General features: G+C 36.3%; 1 protein-coding gene and 1 pseudogene across 1 annotated transcript; both read right to left on the bottom strand.

Annotated features, from left to right (window-relative positions):
• Positions 1-2,783: 2,783 nt before the first annotated feature.
• On the bottom strand, positions 2,784-3,864 carry LOC113069989 (homeobox protein Hox-A9a-like; annotated as a pseudogene).
• Positions 3,865-11,333: 7,469 nt separating this feature from the next.
• LOC113069991 (homeobox protein Hox-A11a-like) lies at positions 11,334-14,570 on the bottom strand. The gene is made up of 2 exons (XM_026243134.1): positions 13,715-14,570; positions 11,334-12,955 (listed from the first exon to the last, which is right to left on the bottom strand). The coding sequence occupies exons 1-2, from the start codon at positions 14,331-14,333 to the stop codon at positions 12,723-12,725; spliced, it is 852 nt and encodes a 283-aa protein (XP_026098919.1). The 5' UTR covers positions 14,334-14,570; the 3' UTR covers positions 11,334-12,722.
• Positions 14,571-19,850: the final 5,280 nt, after the last annotated feature.

The following is a 19,850-nucleotide window of genomic DNA, read 5'->3' as shown; positions in this document are numbered from 1 at the left end:
CGATTTTTATTAAAGTATTTTTATTATTATTTTAAAATAGATAATGCCCCCAAAATCGAAGACTTAATTTCAGATTTATTCATAGGCTATTTATAAGTCAAAACGGTAATTTCCAACTACCGGTTATATGAAAAGATCACAAAGGTAAAGCTGATATATTTTTCGACGTCATTTTACAAACGTGAATATAGGCATGGGTATTCATGTATTAATCTTTTCCAGTTCGCCCTACAGATACCACTTTTGTGAGTGATCTTGTGAGTGTGCTTCTTCCCCTTTTTCTAAAACTTTGGACGTTTTTATTTTTTTTTTAATTGAATGTTATATGAACAGGATTATTTTGGGTTATTTTTTAAGACATTTTTTGCATAATGCATAATGAAAAAAATACACATTCCACCATATATGGATGGAACATGGGACTGCATTGTTACAATTATTATAGGCATTCATAAAAAAAAGAAATGAAAAGAAATGTCTTTAAATAAAAGAAACGTACTACTAGACTCGGGATTATTAGTATAATCCCGACTACTGATTAAAATTCGAGACTGTTATAAAGCATACATGACTCAAATTATTTTGCTTCAGTGTTAAGAGGGCCGCTTAATCGTTTGATGATGAAAGAAAAATAAGGAACGGGAAGCATCAACAAGATTTTTTAATTCAGCAGACAAAAATTTAACTAATGAAGATTTAAAGAAAGCGCGAACATGGAAGCTATTCAAAATACGGGTTTTCAATTTGAGGGTTTTGATGATTTTGAGGTTTTACTGACATCAAGTGGTCAGACTGCAGGCTATAACAATGGCAACTACTATGAAGATAGGGTGTTTATTTATGCTTGGATGTCCACGATTAGACAATGTGTTATGGGCAAAATAATTCTGCAAGTGAAAGTAAGAATATGGAAGATTTTCATTATTTTAATTTCCCGAGTATTTATAAAACGTCTGGAGAACTGGCACTTGACGCTCATTTCACCATGTATTGACCTACACAAGGGTGCGTTAGGGCAAACTGCAATCAGAGGCCAATAAAACGAGATTATTTCGCTGGCTTTTTGTGTACGTAGTCGAGTCTCTCTGAAAGCAAAGGGTGACTGAAGAAAAAAACATCTCTCCAAATGGGTGTCGGCCTCTGGAAACGGTCTAATTGTGTCTGGACGGCCATAAAGCCATTGAAAATGGAATGCCAATGTCTGTTGCTGTGTCTGCGATTCATTGCCTTGTCTCCGTGTGAAGATTTGAAGTCAAAGTCCCCAGTTATACCTGTAGCACTTCTGCCTCCATATACAGTAGGCTTTATAATAAAATATATTCATATTACATTTAATGTTTGTATGTTTTTATTCGAAAGCACCTCATCATGGAGGCCAAGACGATAGGTCTGAATGTTTATTTGCACAGATCCAGACGCACACGATGCGTTGTTCACTGGCCCCAGCTGTCGGGTCCCATAATATCTCTGTTGTGTTGCGTTCTCTCGCCTCGCAGCGCTTTGCACACCATAAACGGTTATAGCAGTAATTGTCTTTTATAGCAGCATGCAGCCAACCACCTCATCTGCCAGACCGGTCTACGGGCCTGTTCTCCCCGAGTGCAAACTCGCCCAGCATAGCCTGGCCTCAGAACACATTCCTCAAGAGTTGATGCCAGGTCTATGAAATACCCATCTCCTGGTATGGATAATATAAGACTTTAACATTTTTATTTATTTGTTTTTGTAAAGCAGCTGCTGCATTATACAATTTGGTCATATTTCTTATTAAATGTTTACATAGCATCTATTAATTAATAAACCAATGAATCAACAGATAAAAACATGAAAATTATACAAAAATTAATTCCTTTTCTCATGATGCAAAAAAAAAAAAAAAACTGCCTGGAAACTACAAGAAAATCGTACGAACAAAATTGCATAATTTACTTGCAATTTAAGTCTTCAACTTAATTGTTATTTAAAATTTCACAAGGAGTGCACAGTCTAAGGGAGACTTGTTTGGAAATATGAAATGCTTTTATTATTCAATAAATAAAATCACAAATTACATCTGAGAAATTAAGTAAACAAAAAAAAAAAAAAGTAACTAACGATATGACGGTCAACAGACCATGAGGTATTTGAAAAGTTGCCTACAGTGCTTTTATCTACAGCTCAGTATCTATATACTTGTTCCCTGAAGTTCGCAGACTTCACCCAATATCATAACGGCTGATATGGCATGAAAGGTTTGGTCGTTTCAAAACAAAAATAGGTAGTGAAGTGAGTAGGTAGTGTAATGTCATAATTGTAAATACGAAACAAACAATTTCTAAGGGCACATACAACAGGAAATAATTCTAAGGGTACATGATCTCATAAACCTGGGCCTATTTTTTCTAGTGAAAGTTTAGGAAACGCTACAGAACTAAGAAAACTGTAAATTGCGGCCCGAAATAAAACACTGATATACAAACTTACATTGAAAGGGAATAAACTTTTTTTCGACATGTTAGGCTACTAATAAATTTGTTCCAAATGAAATACGGAATTGTGAAGAATGCTGTGTTAGCGAGTATTTAAACATACGTCTGAAAAACAGATTTGTGCCGTGTTCATTAAGATGGACCACTTATGACAAACAAATAGCCTTATCCAAATAGTCTAATAGATAAAACTATTGGATCTCAGCATGCTTTAAGAAAATACTTGAATAGGCTAACACAAGACCTAGGCCTAATGTAAAATCCCACGAAATTATAATTTAATAAAAGGATGGATAATCTCACATCCTAACGTACACGAAGTGCTAAATATTAGTCGTCCTTCGTTCCATCTTTTGTTGAATCTTTTCATCTTCATCCTGCGGTTTTGGAACCAAATTTTGACCTGTCTCTCCGTGAGGTTCAGTAGACGGGCGACCTCGTACCGCCGGTCGCGCGTGAGGTAAGTGTTAAATAAAAACTCTTTCTCCAGCTCGGAGATCTGGTGCTTAGAATAAGGACATCGTTTTTTACGCGTGGAGCTCGCGTGAAGCCAGTTGGACACAGGGTTGTCTGGGGAAAGGTAGAGGGAAGCGAATGAGGGTTTCGAAATCATAAGCGAGCAGAGAATGATTTTAACACAAAACCCTATATATCTAAATTCCAGACAATGGTATATATCAGTTACCCAAACACTGAACAATCACGGCTAAAGTAAATACGCCGAAGTAAATATATCGAACAATTTTACATGATTAAACTAGAATGAGAATCGGGTTAAAACACATGAATTTATCAGTAGTGATTAACATAAATCTATTCGTCATTATATTCATATATCCCACCATTTGGTCAGCCTTACCTGGATCGGCGCCTGGTTTCCCTGTACATCTCCTCCCTTATCAGCAGTCCGGCCAGATGCTGTCTCGGTGTCGGTAGAACATCCTCCGTTACTGAAGTCTCCAGAAGGGAGCACGGCGTGTGAACTGGCCTCTGTGCCTTTATCATTCGTTCTGTTTGTATCAGGTTTGGTATGATAGTGATGATGGACCGTCGGTAGCTCAGTGAGAGGCAGCCACATGCAGAGTCCAAGAGCCAAGACTGCACGTAATCCCAGCTACTGGAGGTTGCGTATGCGGCTGATACACTGACGGTACACCACTGGAGAAATGCGTGGGGATGTGGCCCCAACCCGAGCCACCATAAACGGGTTGCTTTGCCGGGAATGTGCAGGGACGAGCTCTGTATGGTCTGTGGGTAGAACGGAGGGCCTGTGCTGAATGAGCCCTGACCTGAGGAGAAGAGACTCTTCGATGTCCGGCATAACAAGAGAGTCAACATAATATCCTGTCAGAGCTCCGGATGTCGACATGGCAGGGACGCACTCTCACACACATAAAAACACTAACACACACATACAGTAACACGCTCACAAAAATTACAATTGTGAAAATGGAGAGGACAACTTCCCCACACAAAGCCCTAGTCAGCTAATAAGTTGAGAGCAAACTGCCATTTGATTGGGTGGGGTGCACACGTGACCAGTGGAACAGAACAATAAAAAAGAAAGAAAAAAAAATCAATGGAATTTCTGTGAAAGGGAAAATGAAAAAACATCGTTTTGGTTCTAATCTTCTCCAAAACATCCGCTCCAAAAGCTCCGAATGAGCCACTATAAGAAATAGGCATATATTAAAAGCACAAGCCCAAGGATGTTAGTTAACAAATTTCATGTTTCTGAAACTAGAAAATCTACACAGCCTTTTATGCAGACAAACAGCATGGACATGAAACTTTGCCGGAAAATACACTCTAAAAAAGTGTATTAAAAAAAGATGCCATAGAAGAACCTTTTTGTCTAGATGGTTCTATAAGGAACCTTTACATTTTAAGAACCTTATCTGTTTCTTTGTGGCGAAAGAAGGTTCTTCGGGTTATAAAAATGTCATATGACATTGCTCTGAAGAACTTTTTGAAGCACCTTTATTTTTGAAGAGTGTATATGTAATCAAACCGACACAATAAATAACAAATAAATTGAGACGGATTTAGATACACTGGTAGGAAGAGCCTGTTTTAAGTATACTGCACATAATAGATGTTACTTGTTAGTTGTGCTGTTTTAATTGAGATAATTTACCTATTAAAATAAAATGGTTACAGTGCAGTGTACATGACGAACTGGATTCAGAAAGGAAGCTAAGTTTCACTTGGTTAGTAAGTGGCTATTGCTGTATATATAGCGTATATAAGTTTCTAAATACATTTTGTCCTTTATGCATTTAAATATAGCTTCATTAATGAAGGGGGAATGACTGCGTTCTCCATTAATAGTGAATGTTTATCATTAGCGACTTAGCAATATTTTGACCAGATTTTTAAAATCAGTACTCTTCATAATATTATTTCCGAATGCCCACTATCTTAATATATTGTAATTGCTGATTGAAAAAAGAAAAAAAAACATTTATATAGTTACAAATTATTTGAATTTATTGGATTTTGACAATTGATTGAATGGATTGGGAATCTTTTATATTTGAAAAATCATATCAGAAAAACTGCTCCTGAAAAATACATGTCGCAGCCAAACATGTCACAATAAAGCACTAAAACCATAAGGAATACGATTAATATGGAAACATGCAATTTGGCAAGTACTAGATTATATTTATCAAATTATATTAATCTGCTCAATCGAAAACGTCAAAATGGTTATTACATTCAAAGTGACTTAAATGATTAAAGAGCTTTTATTAATAGTATACTAATAGCAGAATATAGAAGAAAATAATTATACTTTATGTTGTTGGTTGTTATCATAAATTAAGTTTCATTCGGCAATCATTGGCCATAAGTGGATTCTCGTTTATTTTTAAATTACGGTTGCAAAACAAAAAGCAGTTTAAATTAGTTAACTATTTACAGGGACAAGCAAACAAAATTATTATAAACACGTAGCCTAATACAATAAAGGAATCTCAAGTAAAAAACGAGTAACTACCATTTAAAATGTTTTAATCAAGTTTATTTTAAACAGACACAAGTAGCCTACAAAAAATAAAAACAAAAAAAATGCACATCGGCTAATGCACATCGGCTCAGTAATTGTGAGCCTCGTACATCAAATCTACATTTTTTTTTATAATTGTTCACACTATTTTATAGTCCATCAGTGATTACCAGAAGGGCATCCAGAAAGATTTTACTATTTTACAGCAGGAAAACGACGCTACTTCTCAAAAAAGAAGAAAGCGCCGGAAACAGCATGTCCCTTTGAGGCCGTAAACTGCTCAGGGGTGTTTGTTAACACAACCGAGTTTTACCATAGGCGCTATTCATGCTTTTTAGCCACAAATAAATTCCCTTTAGCTGTACTGGTGTGCCACCATAAAGCCAATCTTGTCTTTTGTGTTCAGCCACTTCTCACGGCGCTAGGCGGAAGCCGGGAACGCAATCTCTTGAGCTCAGTGGCACGCCACCGACGTCGCTGTTGCTTACAGCAGACGAGGCTCGATTGCCGTGTATTGGACGTAACCGAGGCCTTGTCAAGTACTGTCTACATTGAGTTCGACAAATTAGTGTCCACGTTCAGTCCAAAAATTCAAACATCAAACAACTCACGGCGATTTGTGTTCAAAAGGCATTTTTTTAATAACAATAATGCTTTACATTTTATACTGTCAATTTAAATGATTTGGTATTGTTTCGATATCTAGGTGAAAAAGAGTAGATCTTATGTTACGGAGGAATGAAACTGGGGCAATTAAGACAGTTTCGTGTTGCAGAGTTTAAATATGCAATCCCAACAACATGAAACTACCTAAACCACTCCACAGTCTGGTTCAACTCTTCAGACAAAACAACCAATGGTTTCTAAACAAATCGACGGAATACCTTTCATTTAATCTTTAATCTGCATTTTCTATCAAACAACATGCATTTCTCGTAACAGCCAAGACTATTCATGTCAGAATAGCATCTTACCTTTATTAACTTCATTTAAATGAAACGGAGTACCAAAAAAAACACTGTTTTCCATCGCCTGAAATCCGAACGTCTTTATTCCTGCCTCTATAGTCTGTACTGAGGCCAGTCACTCAGAAAAATGACGAGCCTCATAAAGTAGGCAGCAATAAAACGCCACAAAAGCAGACTAAAGCCTCCATAATACTACGATGTCCGTACATGTTGTGGCCCTTAATTCTCTGAAGTAGGCTATGCTTAAATACATTTCCGCCAGAGATAATGGGGAATTTCACAGTAAAACGAAATTTGACTTAAAAAACTACAACGTAGCCTAATACATATTTAAATCACTACGCTTCCATGGCAAAGCTCAACAAAGGTCGACTAAGCACAAATGCAAAATATACAACTTTAAACCAACATAAGTGTAAAATTGTACTTTGTAGCACATTCTTTATCCGATGCGAGCAAATTTCTTTGTTTCGCCACACATGTGTTCATAGTTCAACAACCTAGGACAACGAACTTTTAATTGAGATAGATAGATAGATAGATAGATAGATAGATAGATAGATAGATAGATAGATAGATAGATAGATAGATAGATAGATAGATAGATAGATAGATAGATAGATAGATAGATAGCAGCGAAATTCATAAACATTAATGGTTTACCATTTCCTTTTGCAAAATACAGTTTAGATTATATGACTATTTGATTTCAAGTTTGATTGCAATTAGTTTATGATGTAGCTAGAATAGCCAAGGAACAATCTCTATAAAAATAAAGCGCATGTGCGGGCACATTACGATAAAAAAGCAATATAATCTACTTTTAATAAGCCTATACTGTTTCCTTTTCACGTTGCTAACATGCTAGACATATGGCATGGTAAATCATCTATATTCGGTAGCTACGCTGGTTAATATACCACATTATTATTGTTCTCCCAACAATACAATGGAATAAACCTCATAAATAGACAACAATGTAGAAGAAAAAATAAAACAAGTGTGTGTTGTGTGTACACACACACACACACACACACACACACACACACACACACACACACACAACAAATACATATAAATATAGAAATGTTGAATAATTCGAAGATTCTCTTTGGCCAGGTAAATTTTCCATTGTCATACGGCTGTCGGGAAACTATATTTGACTTGCCTGTCGCTCAGGTGCACACTGCGGCTGATTTCTAGGCGGCGCTCGTTCTCCTGAGTCAAGTACATCTAGTAGACTGTAGAGGAACTTCTTCTCCAGCTCTAAGGTTTTTTTGTTTAATGTAAGGACAGCGCTTCTTCCGGTAGTCTTCCTTTAGCCAGTTTACTGAACACTCCATGTGTGTTTCCTGTACAAGATATAGCACATCTATTAGTAAAGCTAATTACATATACACACACACACACACACATATACATATATATATATACATACATACATACATATATACACACACACATATATATATTAGCACAACGTTTGTTTCATGGTCTGCATAATGTTGTTGATAAATAGTTTCAAAATAAAACACAACAGCCTAAATAATATCAGATAAAAAAATTATGAATAGGAAAAGAAAATTTAAGAAAGGAAATTCAAAATGTTTATATTTGTTTATATATATATATATATATATATATATATATATATATATATATATATATATATATATATATATATATATATATTTGTATTTATATATTTTTTTGACATATAGCATTTTTATAACATATTTTGGTATATATGCCTTTTTATTAATTAATGTACATAGGCAGTAGACAACGATATCTAAACTTTTTATTGAGCCAGTCATATTCCTATCGTATAGCATTTTATGTTTATGCTGTTTATGAGTATTTTTCTGTCTGGAAATATATTACTTTCATTAAAAAAATTCACTTGGATTTTTATTACATTTTAATATTAACAAGCTAGCCTAGGCTTTATATTATATATATATTTTATTATAGTCTCTGCACCAGATGAATACATTAATGGCTTCGAAGGTGTATTAGAAATAAATTAATGCTAGCAAAGATATATTAATAACAGACCCATTATCTTACCTTTGCTACTTTTCACCTAGCACCCCTGTCAAGTATGACATATGTCCTTTGCTTTTTACTCAACGTTGTCAGCCGGCGTTTTGATAACACTAATAATTATCTCCATCTTGTGCGCTTGAATATACTTCCTTATAGGGGAGTCTAAAAAAGCAGCCATTGTAGTAGTGACTATGCTCGACGTCAATGGCCCGTATCGTATCCCTGCAAGATAATATTGTAAAGATATAGGATCAGCACAAGCCCGACGCATCCCGTGAACCATAATCCTCACTCATTGAGGCTGGTTGCTAATTTCAGTGCACTTCCGTGGATCGAAAATACAACGTGCCCCATCTTCTGATGTCCTGAGGAAAAAAGCAAAACGTATTAACGATGCGACACGAGCTGCTCCGAATCACATCGCCATGCGGGGCACTGCTGTGGTTTGGGCAGTTACATTTATCTGAAGTTTTGTTGGGTTGTAAGTAATGTCGCGTTTCGAAGAAAGATGCCAAACTCCAGCTGCTGATGCTGATCTAGCTGTCAGGTTCAGTTCGCTTATTAATTAGGGAATCTAAAAGACACCCAGTCCCTTTTGCGCTAACACTTCCCCGCCATTACTGCGAATTGCTTTGGGGACAGTGTATGAGAAAGCTCATTGGTGGTCATTAACATCGTAAGACAAGCTGTGTGTGATGAGCTGCCCTTGTTCAATTCAGTGCTCACGTTTCAACCAGTAGGTGCCCAGAAACACCAAGAGCCACACCCCCAGCAGGCCTGCGTCACCTGTCTGTACGTGTAGCAGCAACGTTCGGACGGCAGAGTAGACCAGATGTGGGAAGACTACATTCTCGAACTATGCACCATTCTGCACGTGTGAAATTGGGGGTTTTCACAAACTTTCACAAACACGACGCTTTAAAGCATGCATTTAAAGCCGAACTAACAGCTATGCATATTAAGATAGGCTACGTTTTCGAGTCTGTTTTAAAACAAATAGCTCGAAATAGGGAGAGTCACTATATAAAAACAAAATATAAATGTTAATTCTTGAAGTGACATTTAGTATTTCTAGTATTATGTCTGGAATGAAATAACACTCCTGGGATTTCTGAAGCACACAATATAAAGTACCGTCACGTGCTAAAACAAAATAATACAACTTTTCTTAGGTTGCAAAAACCACAGAGTCAACATGGCTTGTTCAAATTCAAGTTGAAAATTAAACGCGAAAAAGGGAACACAATCATGAATACCACCATATGCCCATATGTCTGACCCTTTTATATTATTGAATTGTATTTTATGAAAATGGAAATAAGATTTAACCCTTATTATTAATAATTTTCACTTATTTAAATATTTTATCAAATCATTTAGTTAAAAAAATGTGATGGATCTATATAACCGATTATTGGTGGTGGTTGTATATTTTTTGTCTTTACCGCAAGCCATATAATCCACCCTTTAGACAATAAACCTATAAGGAAACTTATCTTATGTGTCAATTAGTGGATAGATTTGAGTGGAATTTGAGTTATGAAGTTAGGCCTAATTTGGGGACTACACTAACATATACAGACATTACTATTTTAGTCTTCATCCCATAACAACAGTTTGTACCCATTCTTTATTAAACATTTGTCGATTTAAAATAAACATTGATAGGCCTATGTTTTAATGACTATGCCTATGTACCTACCAAAGTTGAAATGGCAAATAAACTCAACCCTTTCATTTCCACGTTTCTTTGTTCCCAAGATCGAGTTCGCTGTAAGAGAAACTCAAGAGCAGAAATTGCTATCAGCGGAAGCATTTATTTTGCACTAGAGACAAATAGTCCACACACACTGTAATAGTACCCGTCCGCCTGCTCTCACCTCTTCATGTCCTAATGCGGAAAAGGCACTATAATGTATCACAATTACAAACACCATTTTGAATTACATTATTCAATTTGTCAACGGGAGAGAAAAAAGAACTGTTCAGACAGCTTCGTGACAGTTATGTTCTCCAGTTAATGTTCAATCATCGCTGAAAGCTCAAAATAACGATGTGCATTTTTTGAGACCAATAAATTATTGATTAGTGCTGGCTATAAATTAGCTTGGCCACTTTTGTAAAAAAAATAAGTAAGTAATAGGCTAATAATACAAAAAAAAAAAAAAAAGAATACTTTTTCTCAAAGATAGGCTAACTTTGTTGGTATAGGCAATACTTTATGGATTTCTTAATCTATGGAGCATAGTTCATTTGCCATTAACTCTTTGATTCAGGGATAAAAGATTGCCATACCATCATATTTCACACGGTCATATTTAATTTAATATGGACATTGGTCGATTAATACGTGTTCTGTTCCAAACGGTTAAAATTTTGGAATGTTTTAGTGACTGTCTGAAATTAAGGCAGTTCAGTCGAACACCTGCAGGGACTTCAACGAACCAGTTGGACTCTTAATCGACCTTATACATAGCACATTTGTGGGTCTGTGTATGTGTGTGTGATTTATAAAATCATTGCTTTTGATGTTGTGATGTTGCCTCAAAACAACGTTTTAAAGATTTGAGTCCCGCCTTTTCAATCGAAGATCCACGACCATGACATTGATCACACTAGTGCCATTGGACATTTGAACCTGCTTTAATTCATATTATTGTATATAATTGAGAAAAAACTAAAATAATAATAATAATATTATATATATATATATTAGCTTTTCTCCATTTACATAGTACTCTAAAAAAATGCTTGGTAAAATATGGACAAACCCATTTATGCTTCCGCTCATGTATGTGTATATATATATATATATATATAAACAGAGGAAAGGGAAACATATTTTAGTGTGAAGGTAACACAACAGTCAGAAAGAAAAAGAACGCTCCTGAAAGTCGCTCCTCAAAATCTCTTTGCCTCTGTCCCCTTGCAATCGTGGCTAATAACCTTGGTTCTCAGACGGTTTATGGCACCACACTGCAATTGCCCAAAAACTCCAGACACAGACAGCTTTTATGGTCGTGTTGCTGAAGCAACAAGGAGGATGTCCCCGTAATGAGGCGGATATTCCTCAGCGCCTCAAAGGATGCACCAGCCAGGCCAAGTCGCAACACAGCAAGCAACCATAAAGCTCTGTCTTTCTCTCCCCTTCTCTTCTACTTTCTTTCTCTCTCTTCTTCTTACTCTTCCTCCGTCTTTGTTTATGCGCTTAGACTGTCATATATGAACACTACGATCAAGGTCATAAACATTCAGATAATAACTGCAAATACTGTAACCACTGTGACGGTAAAATTGTCAGGTAACAACTGCTTCAGCTCATGGTCCGAGAGAGTCCTTAAAAAAATAAATAAAATAAAAATACATTGCTGTTCATAAATGCACATAATGCGCATGTGTACGCTCATGCATAATATATTTGAAATAAAAACGATGTTCTACAAACATATGTTATAACCCTTTGATTATTTAATTTAGGACGTATATGCCATAAAGATGATTTTCTGGATTACCATAAACCAAACCATTTTTATCCCAGGACAATCATAGCGTTGCAAACTCGAACATGAGCAAATAAGGTCATCGTGAAAACGTTATTACATTTCTTAAGCCTGAAAGAGTCCACTTTTTAAAGATGACCAATTCCTAATGGAAATGTCCGGAAATGTTTATGATTGGGGATGCGATTCAGCGAGATTGCATGTTCTCCGCTCAGTCCAGCTCACAGTCTGTTTCATTTCTGTTCATTTCATTTTGGATGATCAGAATATAATCATTACACAGTTTGTAATGAGTCATTTACATTCCCGAGAGACGACGAAGAAAGTATTATTGCTCCATTTCTCCACACAAATGGACACGCACTATACGAATGGCTTGTCAAAAGTCTTTCCTTGTTTAAACCCTAATATTTCAGCCAGTTGTACTCCATCTCCGCGTGTAGTCCATCACAAATCACAAGCGGAGTGGGCTAGTCCATGTTCAGTGTTTATCACAAGCTCTTAATTAAATAATTTTTTCGCCACAGAATTGTACACGTTTGTCTATATACGAGCACAAAACAACCTGTATTTAAACTGTGAATTCCAATGTCCTCTATGTGCTTACTCTAGTGAAAGGTTCCTTCTTGTCTCGAACTTGAAGTTAACCACTTAGAGTCTGTATAAGGTCTCGTGTGTGATCTTATTACTGCAGCTGTTGTATATTTCTATCTGTTATTTCCTTGTCCTATAGTAGTGGGTTGGTACTGTAGTACTGTAATCGGTCCCTGTTTAGTTTCTTTTCCTTCATCCGCCGGTTTTGGAACCAAATTTTCACTTGGCGATCGGTGAGGTTAAGCATCCTTGAGAGCTGAACTCGTTTCTCTTTGTTAATGTACACGCTGAAGAAAAATTCCCTCTCGAGCTCCCGGATTTGAAATTTTGTATAGGGACATCTCTTCTTGCGAACCCTGGGTCCACCTAAGAGAAAATGACCAATTAACAAATAATCGTCATAGGAATATATTATGAAAGATAATCTAAAAATACGTTAAAGAAGTCAGTGTGTGTGTGTGTGTGTGTGTGAATAGATAGATAGATAGATAGATAGATAGATAGATAGATAGATAGATAGATAGATAGATGGATGGATGGATGGATGGATGGATGGATGGATGGATGGATGGATAGATAGATAGATAGATAGATAGATAGATAGATAGATAGATAGATAGATAGATAGATAGATAGATAGATAGATAGCCTATATTTAAGTTATATGATTGCGATTGTTAACGTTAATAAATACAAAGATATACATCTCAATTTTATTTAGACTACAATCTACAGATTTTAACCCTTTTTATCTAAAGGGTTGTAAAATAATAATAATAAAATAATATATATATACTAGCATATAATTTGCCTATGCAGTAATTAGCAGATAAATACTAGACGCTTGTTTCTCTGACTGTTGCAAACAATCCTGTGAAATCACTGCGGCCACTTAAATACATTTTAAAGTTCAAGTTAAAATGCGCCAGCTTTGAGTCTTTTCATGGCCAATTTCAATTCCAAGCACGTGATTCTCTCTGTTTATAAGTAGCCTAGGTTTTGTTGGGGAAATCTCAGGCCCTCCATAAACCTTATACGGTTATAAAACAGCATATAAAAAATTTAACAGGAGCGCGCAAGATTGCAAACTTTCTCGCATGACAGTCTCGCTGAGCTCGTACTTACCGCTTGCACCGCTGGTCTTTTCCTCGTTGTTTCCGGAAGAAGACTCGGGGCTGCTGGTCTCCTGTCGCTCCTTTCCTTCGGACTCTTGCTCCAGTGCGGGCGCTGGTGTTGGCTGTTTGCTTGAGTGCATTTTATCCCTCGCTGCATAGTCGCTGTTCACTACACTGTCCGAGCCCCCGCAGGCGGTGTCAAAAAAGGGGTCAAATGCTTGAGGAAGCACCCCGTTTCTTCCAACACTACCGTAGAAATTGGTAGTGGAGGTCGAGTTCGATGAGTGATAATACGCAGATGCATTATTCTTGGCGAACATTTCACCAACTGTCGTTGCCGCTGGTAAACACTCCCTGTGTACTATCTCCTCCGACGGATAACACTGAGCCAGCGGACCCCGGTGAGACCATTTACCAGACGCGTCAATAGCATAGTCCCGAAATGTAACCTCCCTGACATGCTGTACCTGAGGCAGGTTAGAGGAGTAAGAGTAGGTGACGGGACGAGAAGACGAACTTTGGGATATGAACGAGGGCAACGTGGAGAAATCAGCCCCCGGAACGTAATACGTGCAGCTGGGCAGATACATGTTGGACCCAACGGAAACTCTCTCGTCAAAATCCATCATTGTACCCGCGCAGTTTCTAGTTTGGGCTAGCAAGACCTACACGCAACGCCCACGACATAGCTCTCATGTGCGCGTGCCTCTTACCGGAGTTGTAGGGGTATCCGCGAGGCAGAAATTTTGAGACGTAAGATGACGTGGAAATCCATCTCTATCCAGTCCAACTGAGGCCATGGTCACGTGATCCAGAAAAGACATTGACAGATCCTCGCACACTTGTTCTATTTGTATATTGATAGTGAAAGCTAATTAATGGCAGATCCAAACTTAGCAACGAGGTTCAGACTGAATTACAAATGAATTTTTCTAATACGTTTGCGAATACAAGATTAAACACTCTGTTGAACATTAATAATTTGGATTGTGTTAGATTGATTGGGATGTTTAAATATAATTTTAAATGGACAAATGGACGTTATGAAATGATAATAATGATACAAAGTCTTGCCAGAATACTATAATCAATTCTTAGACGTTTAAAAGTCAAGAACACAGTGTCTGTGACTTAACAAGGAATGCGAGCGATCAATATGGTCCATCAAACGGCATCAAAACTAAGAAAATTTGTGTTTTGGTATCCAGACTTCCTATAAAACAAAACATTCAAAAATATATGCACTATATGCAAAATTTTTCATGTATGCCATATCACGTGTAGGATTATGCTATTTTGTCTTGTCAGCTATTTAAGAAGGCTCCTATGGAAAACTGTTTAATTTACCTTTGAAAGGCACGCTTGCAACCGGGCCAGGGTGCGTGAGTAGGCCTACACCCCAAGACCGTGGGTCCTAAACATGGAATAGGCAGGTAAAGGCCTAATCTTTCTACCTAGCACAACCAGCCGGATCTCACACCAATTAGGCCTACATATTTTACGAGGTAGTTCGTATGAATTTGTACGACCTCATTTGTACAAATTCAAACGATTTGTGCTAAATCGTAGCCTATGTATTTTATGAGTTGCATAATTCGTATGAATTTGTACGAATTACCTCTAACCCCTCCACTAAACCAACCCATCACTGGGGTCTAGACGAATCGTAAGAGTGCGGTTGTACGAATAGCAAACTCGTAAAATTCGTACGAATTGGTCGTGACATATTTTCTGCAGATTGTAAGTATACTTGGAGTATAGCTATCCTTCAATCTAAACAGTCTGCAAAATTGTTAATCAAAAAAGTGCATGATAAAGATATTGTCTCTCAAAAGAAAGAGTCTTCTGCCTGTAACCTATTTACCTCACAAGGTAACACACATTTGCATAATCCCCGTCTGCCGCGAATTACAAACACTCTGACATGCCCACAAACACTTCTGCAAGTTAGTGTGTTTATATCAGGTGGAGAAGACCTGTGTTCTGCATATTTTGTTTTCATTAGCCTACATGTTGTCTTCACATCATCTTTCAGCAAAGTAGCCTACCACATACAAAATGAGAAACTGTCCTGGGGTGCGTTTTCCAAAACCATAGTTACTAAGTTAACAACTTTGTTGGTTGCAATGCAATTTCCCATTGCCAACCAACTAAGTTGCTAACTGGTTAGCAACTATGGTTTTGGGAAACGCACCCCTGATCACATTGTGCTAGCAATGGAGCTTCCAATTGAGCATTGCATCCGTATCATCCTCTGACTCTGTTGGAATTGATAATAAAGATGCCATTTGTATAAGCTTATAGCATTGTTTTCAATGAGGCCTTATCCTACCGGCATTACCTGACACTCATTGTATATGGAAACACCAATCACAACAGACTTTGCACAGTGACCAATCTGAGAAGAGTAGATTGGAAGGGAGGAGTTTACAGACCTTAAGCACAGAAGAAATATTCTAATATTAAATGTATGTTCCGAGAAAATGACAATGATATTAGATGCATTTAAAACTATTTTAAGCGACTCCAACACATTATTAGGACACTTTAAAGCACCATATGACCTGCTCTTTAATCAGAGTCCCTGAATCCTTCTCCAATGAGACTAGTCTGTGCGGTCGACTTCAAGTTCGGGGAGGGGGAGGGGAAGGGGCTACCGCCCACCGCGCAGGTCTGAAAAAGTGAACAAACAACAAACGCCACGCAAGCCACTCTATGTCCCGGATGAAGTTTCACAAACTTCGCTTTCACATCAGGGAACTTTACAAAGGAATGAAAGAGAGCAATTTAACGCGACAAGTGGAAAACAGGCACTTGGCATAAAAAAGAAACCTCCCATCAACATATTATATATCCATAGTAGCCTAAATAAATATATCATTCACAGCAACATGCCGTTTTTAAATAACCGTAAATATAGCAGAAGAATAACTAGTGTGAAGCTAGATAATATTTTATTTGTTCAAAAATCATGTTTTGAAAGTCAAACTGTATGTGAAACTATGTCCATTCACCACGTGAATATGACTTTAGGTATACGACTAAACTATGTCTGTTGTATTAAAGAAAGCCCATCAGAATCTCTGCCAAAGATCGCAGGATCAAGCCTGTCACACATTTTTTGCTCATGCAGAACAGTTAAAGCTATTTGTTTGGAACCCTGTACTTTATTAAACATGTTTGGACATGTTTGGAAATTAATCGACAACCATTTCAGTCACAAGTTAGATTACAAATGATATTAAATTTGTTGAAATACGTGCAGCTATGACGACAATTTCTATTACAAGAGGCCTACACTTTCATTTTTTTAATACGATGATTAAAAACAACAGTGTAATATACAGAGTAATTAACAACAACAATGATAATAAAATAAATATGTTTGTTGGCGCCAATAATTTAGCTGTTTTCTTTGTTAAGCCCGATGAGGACAGAACAAGAAAGAAAAAAAGAAGAAGAAATACCACACCAATTGACCACGTGTGCTGCCCCCCCCCCCAAAAAAAACAAACAAACAAAAAAACATCGGACTTTATTTCACGTAGTAACATTGTTTGCTGGACTGCTGTTATCTTTTGAAGTTGAGGCTTAATTTTTAAAATTACTGTCTTATTGGAAGTCTTTTATTTATTTTTACTTTTACCAAATGTATTGTCTAAGAAACTTATTTTGAAAGTACATGGCAATTTAGGGATTGACTGAGAATGCAATAAATTCGTGACTAAAATATTTCAATGCTAAAACTATTGGTTTACAAAATTTAAAGCAAAAACAACTATTTGATAACAACATCATGATATTTTAAGAGTGTGTTTTTAAGTGGTGTTTTTCGAGTTTAAGATAATATAAACTAAAAGAGTTATAAGCATAGCCAAACGTATTTAGGTTATTTAGCTACGTTCTTTTTTGACTAAAACAAAATCAATTAAATGTTTTACAAAATGAATTACATTTTAGGTCATTTTTTCTGTTTGAATTTGAGATTTATACTGATTAAACAGGGTTGTTACCTACAGATTTCTTTGCATTTATCTTACACAATTAGAAGTGTTTTGGAGGAGCACAAGTGATAAATGAGCACACAAATGCATATCTGTATTTGACAAAGACGATGCATATCTAATTAATTTTTAGGTTTTGTGAGGTTATTCTAATACAACTTCACAAAGCCAACATGGTGAATAAAAGCAAAAATACTTATTAAACACAACATTACCAATAACTGTGGAAAGCAGAAAAATCAAGGAATACAAATGGACATTTATTGTGCTAACGCATTTGACGAACAGGCCTTCATCAGGGCTAAAAAGCTGCATTTCTACAGCAAACGCATGGTTTAGAAAATGTCAAGAAACGATTATCCAATTTATTTATTTGTTTATTTTTCCATATAAAATGGCCAAACCAGATATACGCTTGAGATGTTGTCTGTGGCCTTGGCTTTCATTGTCTAGACGACCACCCCCAGCTTTAACCCCTTCTAATGGCGCACAGAATGAAACCTGAGAGAAAACCCGCGCCATTCAGAAAACCCGAATCTGTCTCACAGCACATTCAGACATTCTCTCATGGAACATTCAGATGAAAAAAGCTGGACGAAAAGCATTTTTTTTTTATTGAAGCGTCTTTCGTCAATTGTCTGTTTAAATTATCCCCAAATGTATATACATGTTTGTATATATATATTTATTTGAATTACTGAATATTTAGCCTAATTTTATTTGCAGTTTTTTTTCTTCTTCTGTCAATACAGACAACATGTCAAATTTTAAAACTGTACTTCTGTATCAAATCACATAAAAAAAAGAAAAATCATAAAAAATAATTTAAACAAATCAGTGCTTCTAGTTGTGAAAGGTCCTTTGTAACCTACAATATAGTCGAATTCGGACTGGTCGTAAGCTAACCGACAACATCAAAATCTAGATAGCAAAGCAAAACGAAATGCGAAGAGAAATTAATTTCCCCCGGGGAAGAGATGCACATGCAGTTCCATTTTTGTTCTTTAGATGGTGCCAGAAACCAGATTTACCAATGAGCAAAGGACTCCTGAATTGTTAAAGTGCTCTATCTAGACAACGTGAGCGCGCTTGAGACATTACGTCAACACAATAGACCTTACACACAAGCCGACGCAGAAAACTGTAAGGTGATGTGGAATGCCTAAACACATTACCATTGTCAAGTCTTTGTATTATTTTGATTTGAATAATCCGAGATGTTAAGATCTAATATGAAAATGATTATAGGTGTGGAGATACAAAAAGAACCAGAAAGCCTTCTAAATGTATTTGTTTGGAATAACAATAATAAACAACTCTTCTACAAATACAAATTAGATATGTGACAGTCGTACAAGCAATTATATTAACAGACCATGGAGGTTGTAAAATGCCTACATGATAATAATTCACAAGGGGGAAAAAATAACTGTAACGATTTAAATATTTTATAATTAGTCAATAGATATAGCTGATTGTGTCCGTGATAAAGCTTAGTTTGAGCAGTCAGCAGAACTTAGAGTTACCGTTGTATTTCCATATTGATAAAAAAAAACATCCCTGTTAAATTTTGTTTATCATAACATTTAATTTGTGGCAAACCACAGCTTCTGGCTAAGGATAGCTAAAATAAAGAAATACAAAAGAAATACAAGATTACACACATGTCTGATCATGTAAATGTGGCTTCTCCTATGCCAAACAAAACTACAAATAGTGTAACACGCTGAAATTACCCATGGCACGACTATAAACAATGACAAAACTCGACAACTAGGATTACTTAAAGTCAATTAAATCACACACGTTTTGTCTACTATGTCATAAGTCACCAAGCTCGAGTAAAACATGGCGCTGTGCGAAGTTTTTTTTTTTTTTTGCAGTAGGATCTCGTTAAACGAAAGAGGCTTAAATGAACTTTTATCTGAGTCCTTATTTCTTGTTTAATTAATACAATCGTCAACTTAATTTTTTATATGTAAAATAAAATATGTAATTGTTCACGAACCTAGCACTTAATTGTCATAATCGACAAGCAATTTAAACAGATCCAAGTTGACGCAACAACAAAATAGTAAAAACAAAAACATTATTGTTAATAACATAGTTTAAAAAAAACAATATTGTTCTTGTGTTCGGTTA

The sequence above is a fragment of the Carassius auratus genome, unplaced genomic scaffold (genome assembly GCF_003368295.1).
Source record: "Carassius auratus strain Wakin unplaced genomic scaffold, ASM336829v1 scaf_tig00002643, whole genome shotgun sequence".
Taxonomy (NCBI): domain Eukaryota; kingdom Metazoa; phylum Chordata; class Actinopteri; order Cypriniformes; family Cyprinidae; genus Carassius; species Carassius auratus.
Note: the sequence above shows the minus strand (reverse complement) of the source record. Positions and strands in the feature narration are given on the sequence as shown.

What these genes read in the sequence shown, in the direction of transcription:
- LOC113069991 (XM_026243134.1), bottom strand. Translation starts at nt 14,333, where the DNA reads ATGATGGATTTTGACGAGAGAGTTTCCGTTGGGTCCAACATGTATCTG. An exon ending in AAAGACCAGCGGTGCAAGCG is followed by an intron (nt 12,956 to 13,714) that starts GTAAGTACGAGC and finishes ATTTTCTCTTAG; the next exon opens with GTGGACCCAGGGTTCGCAAG.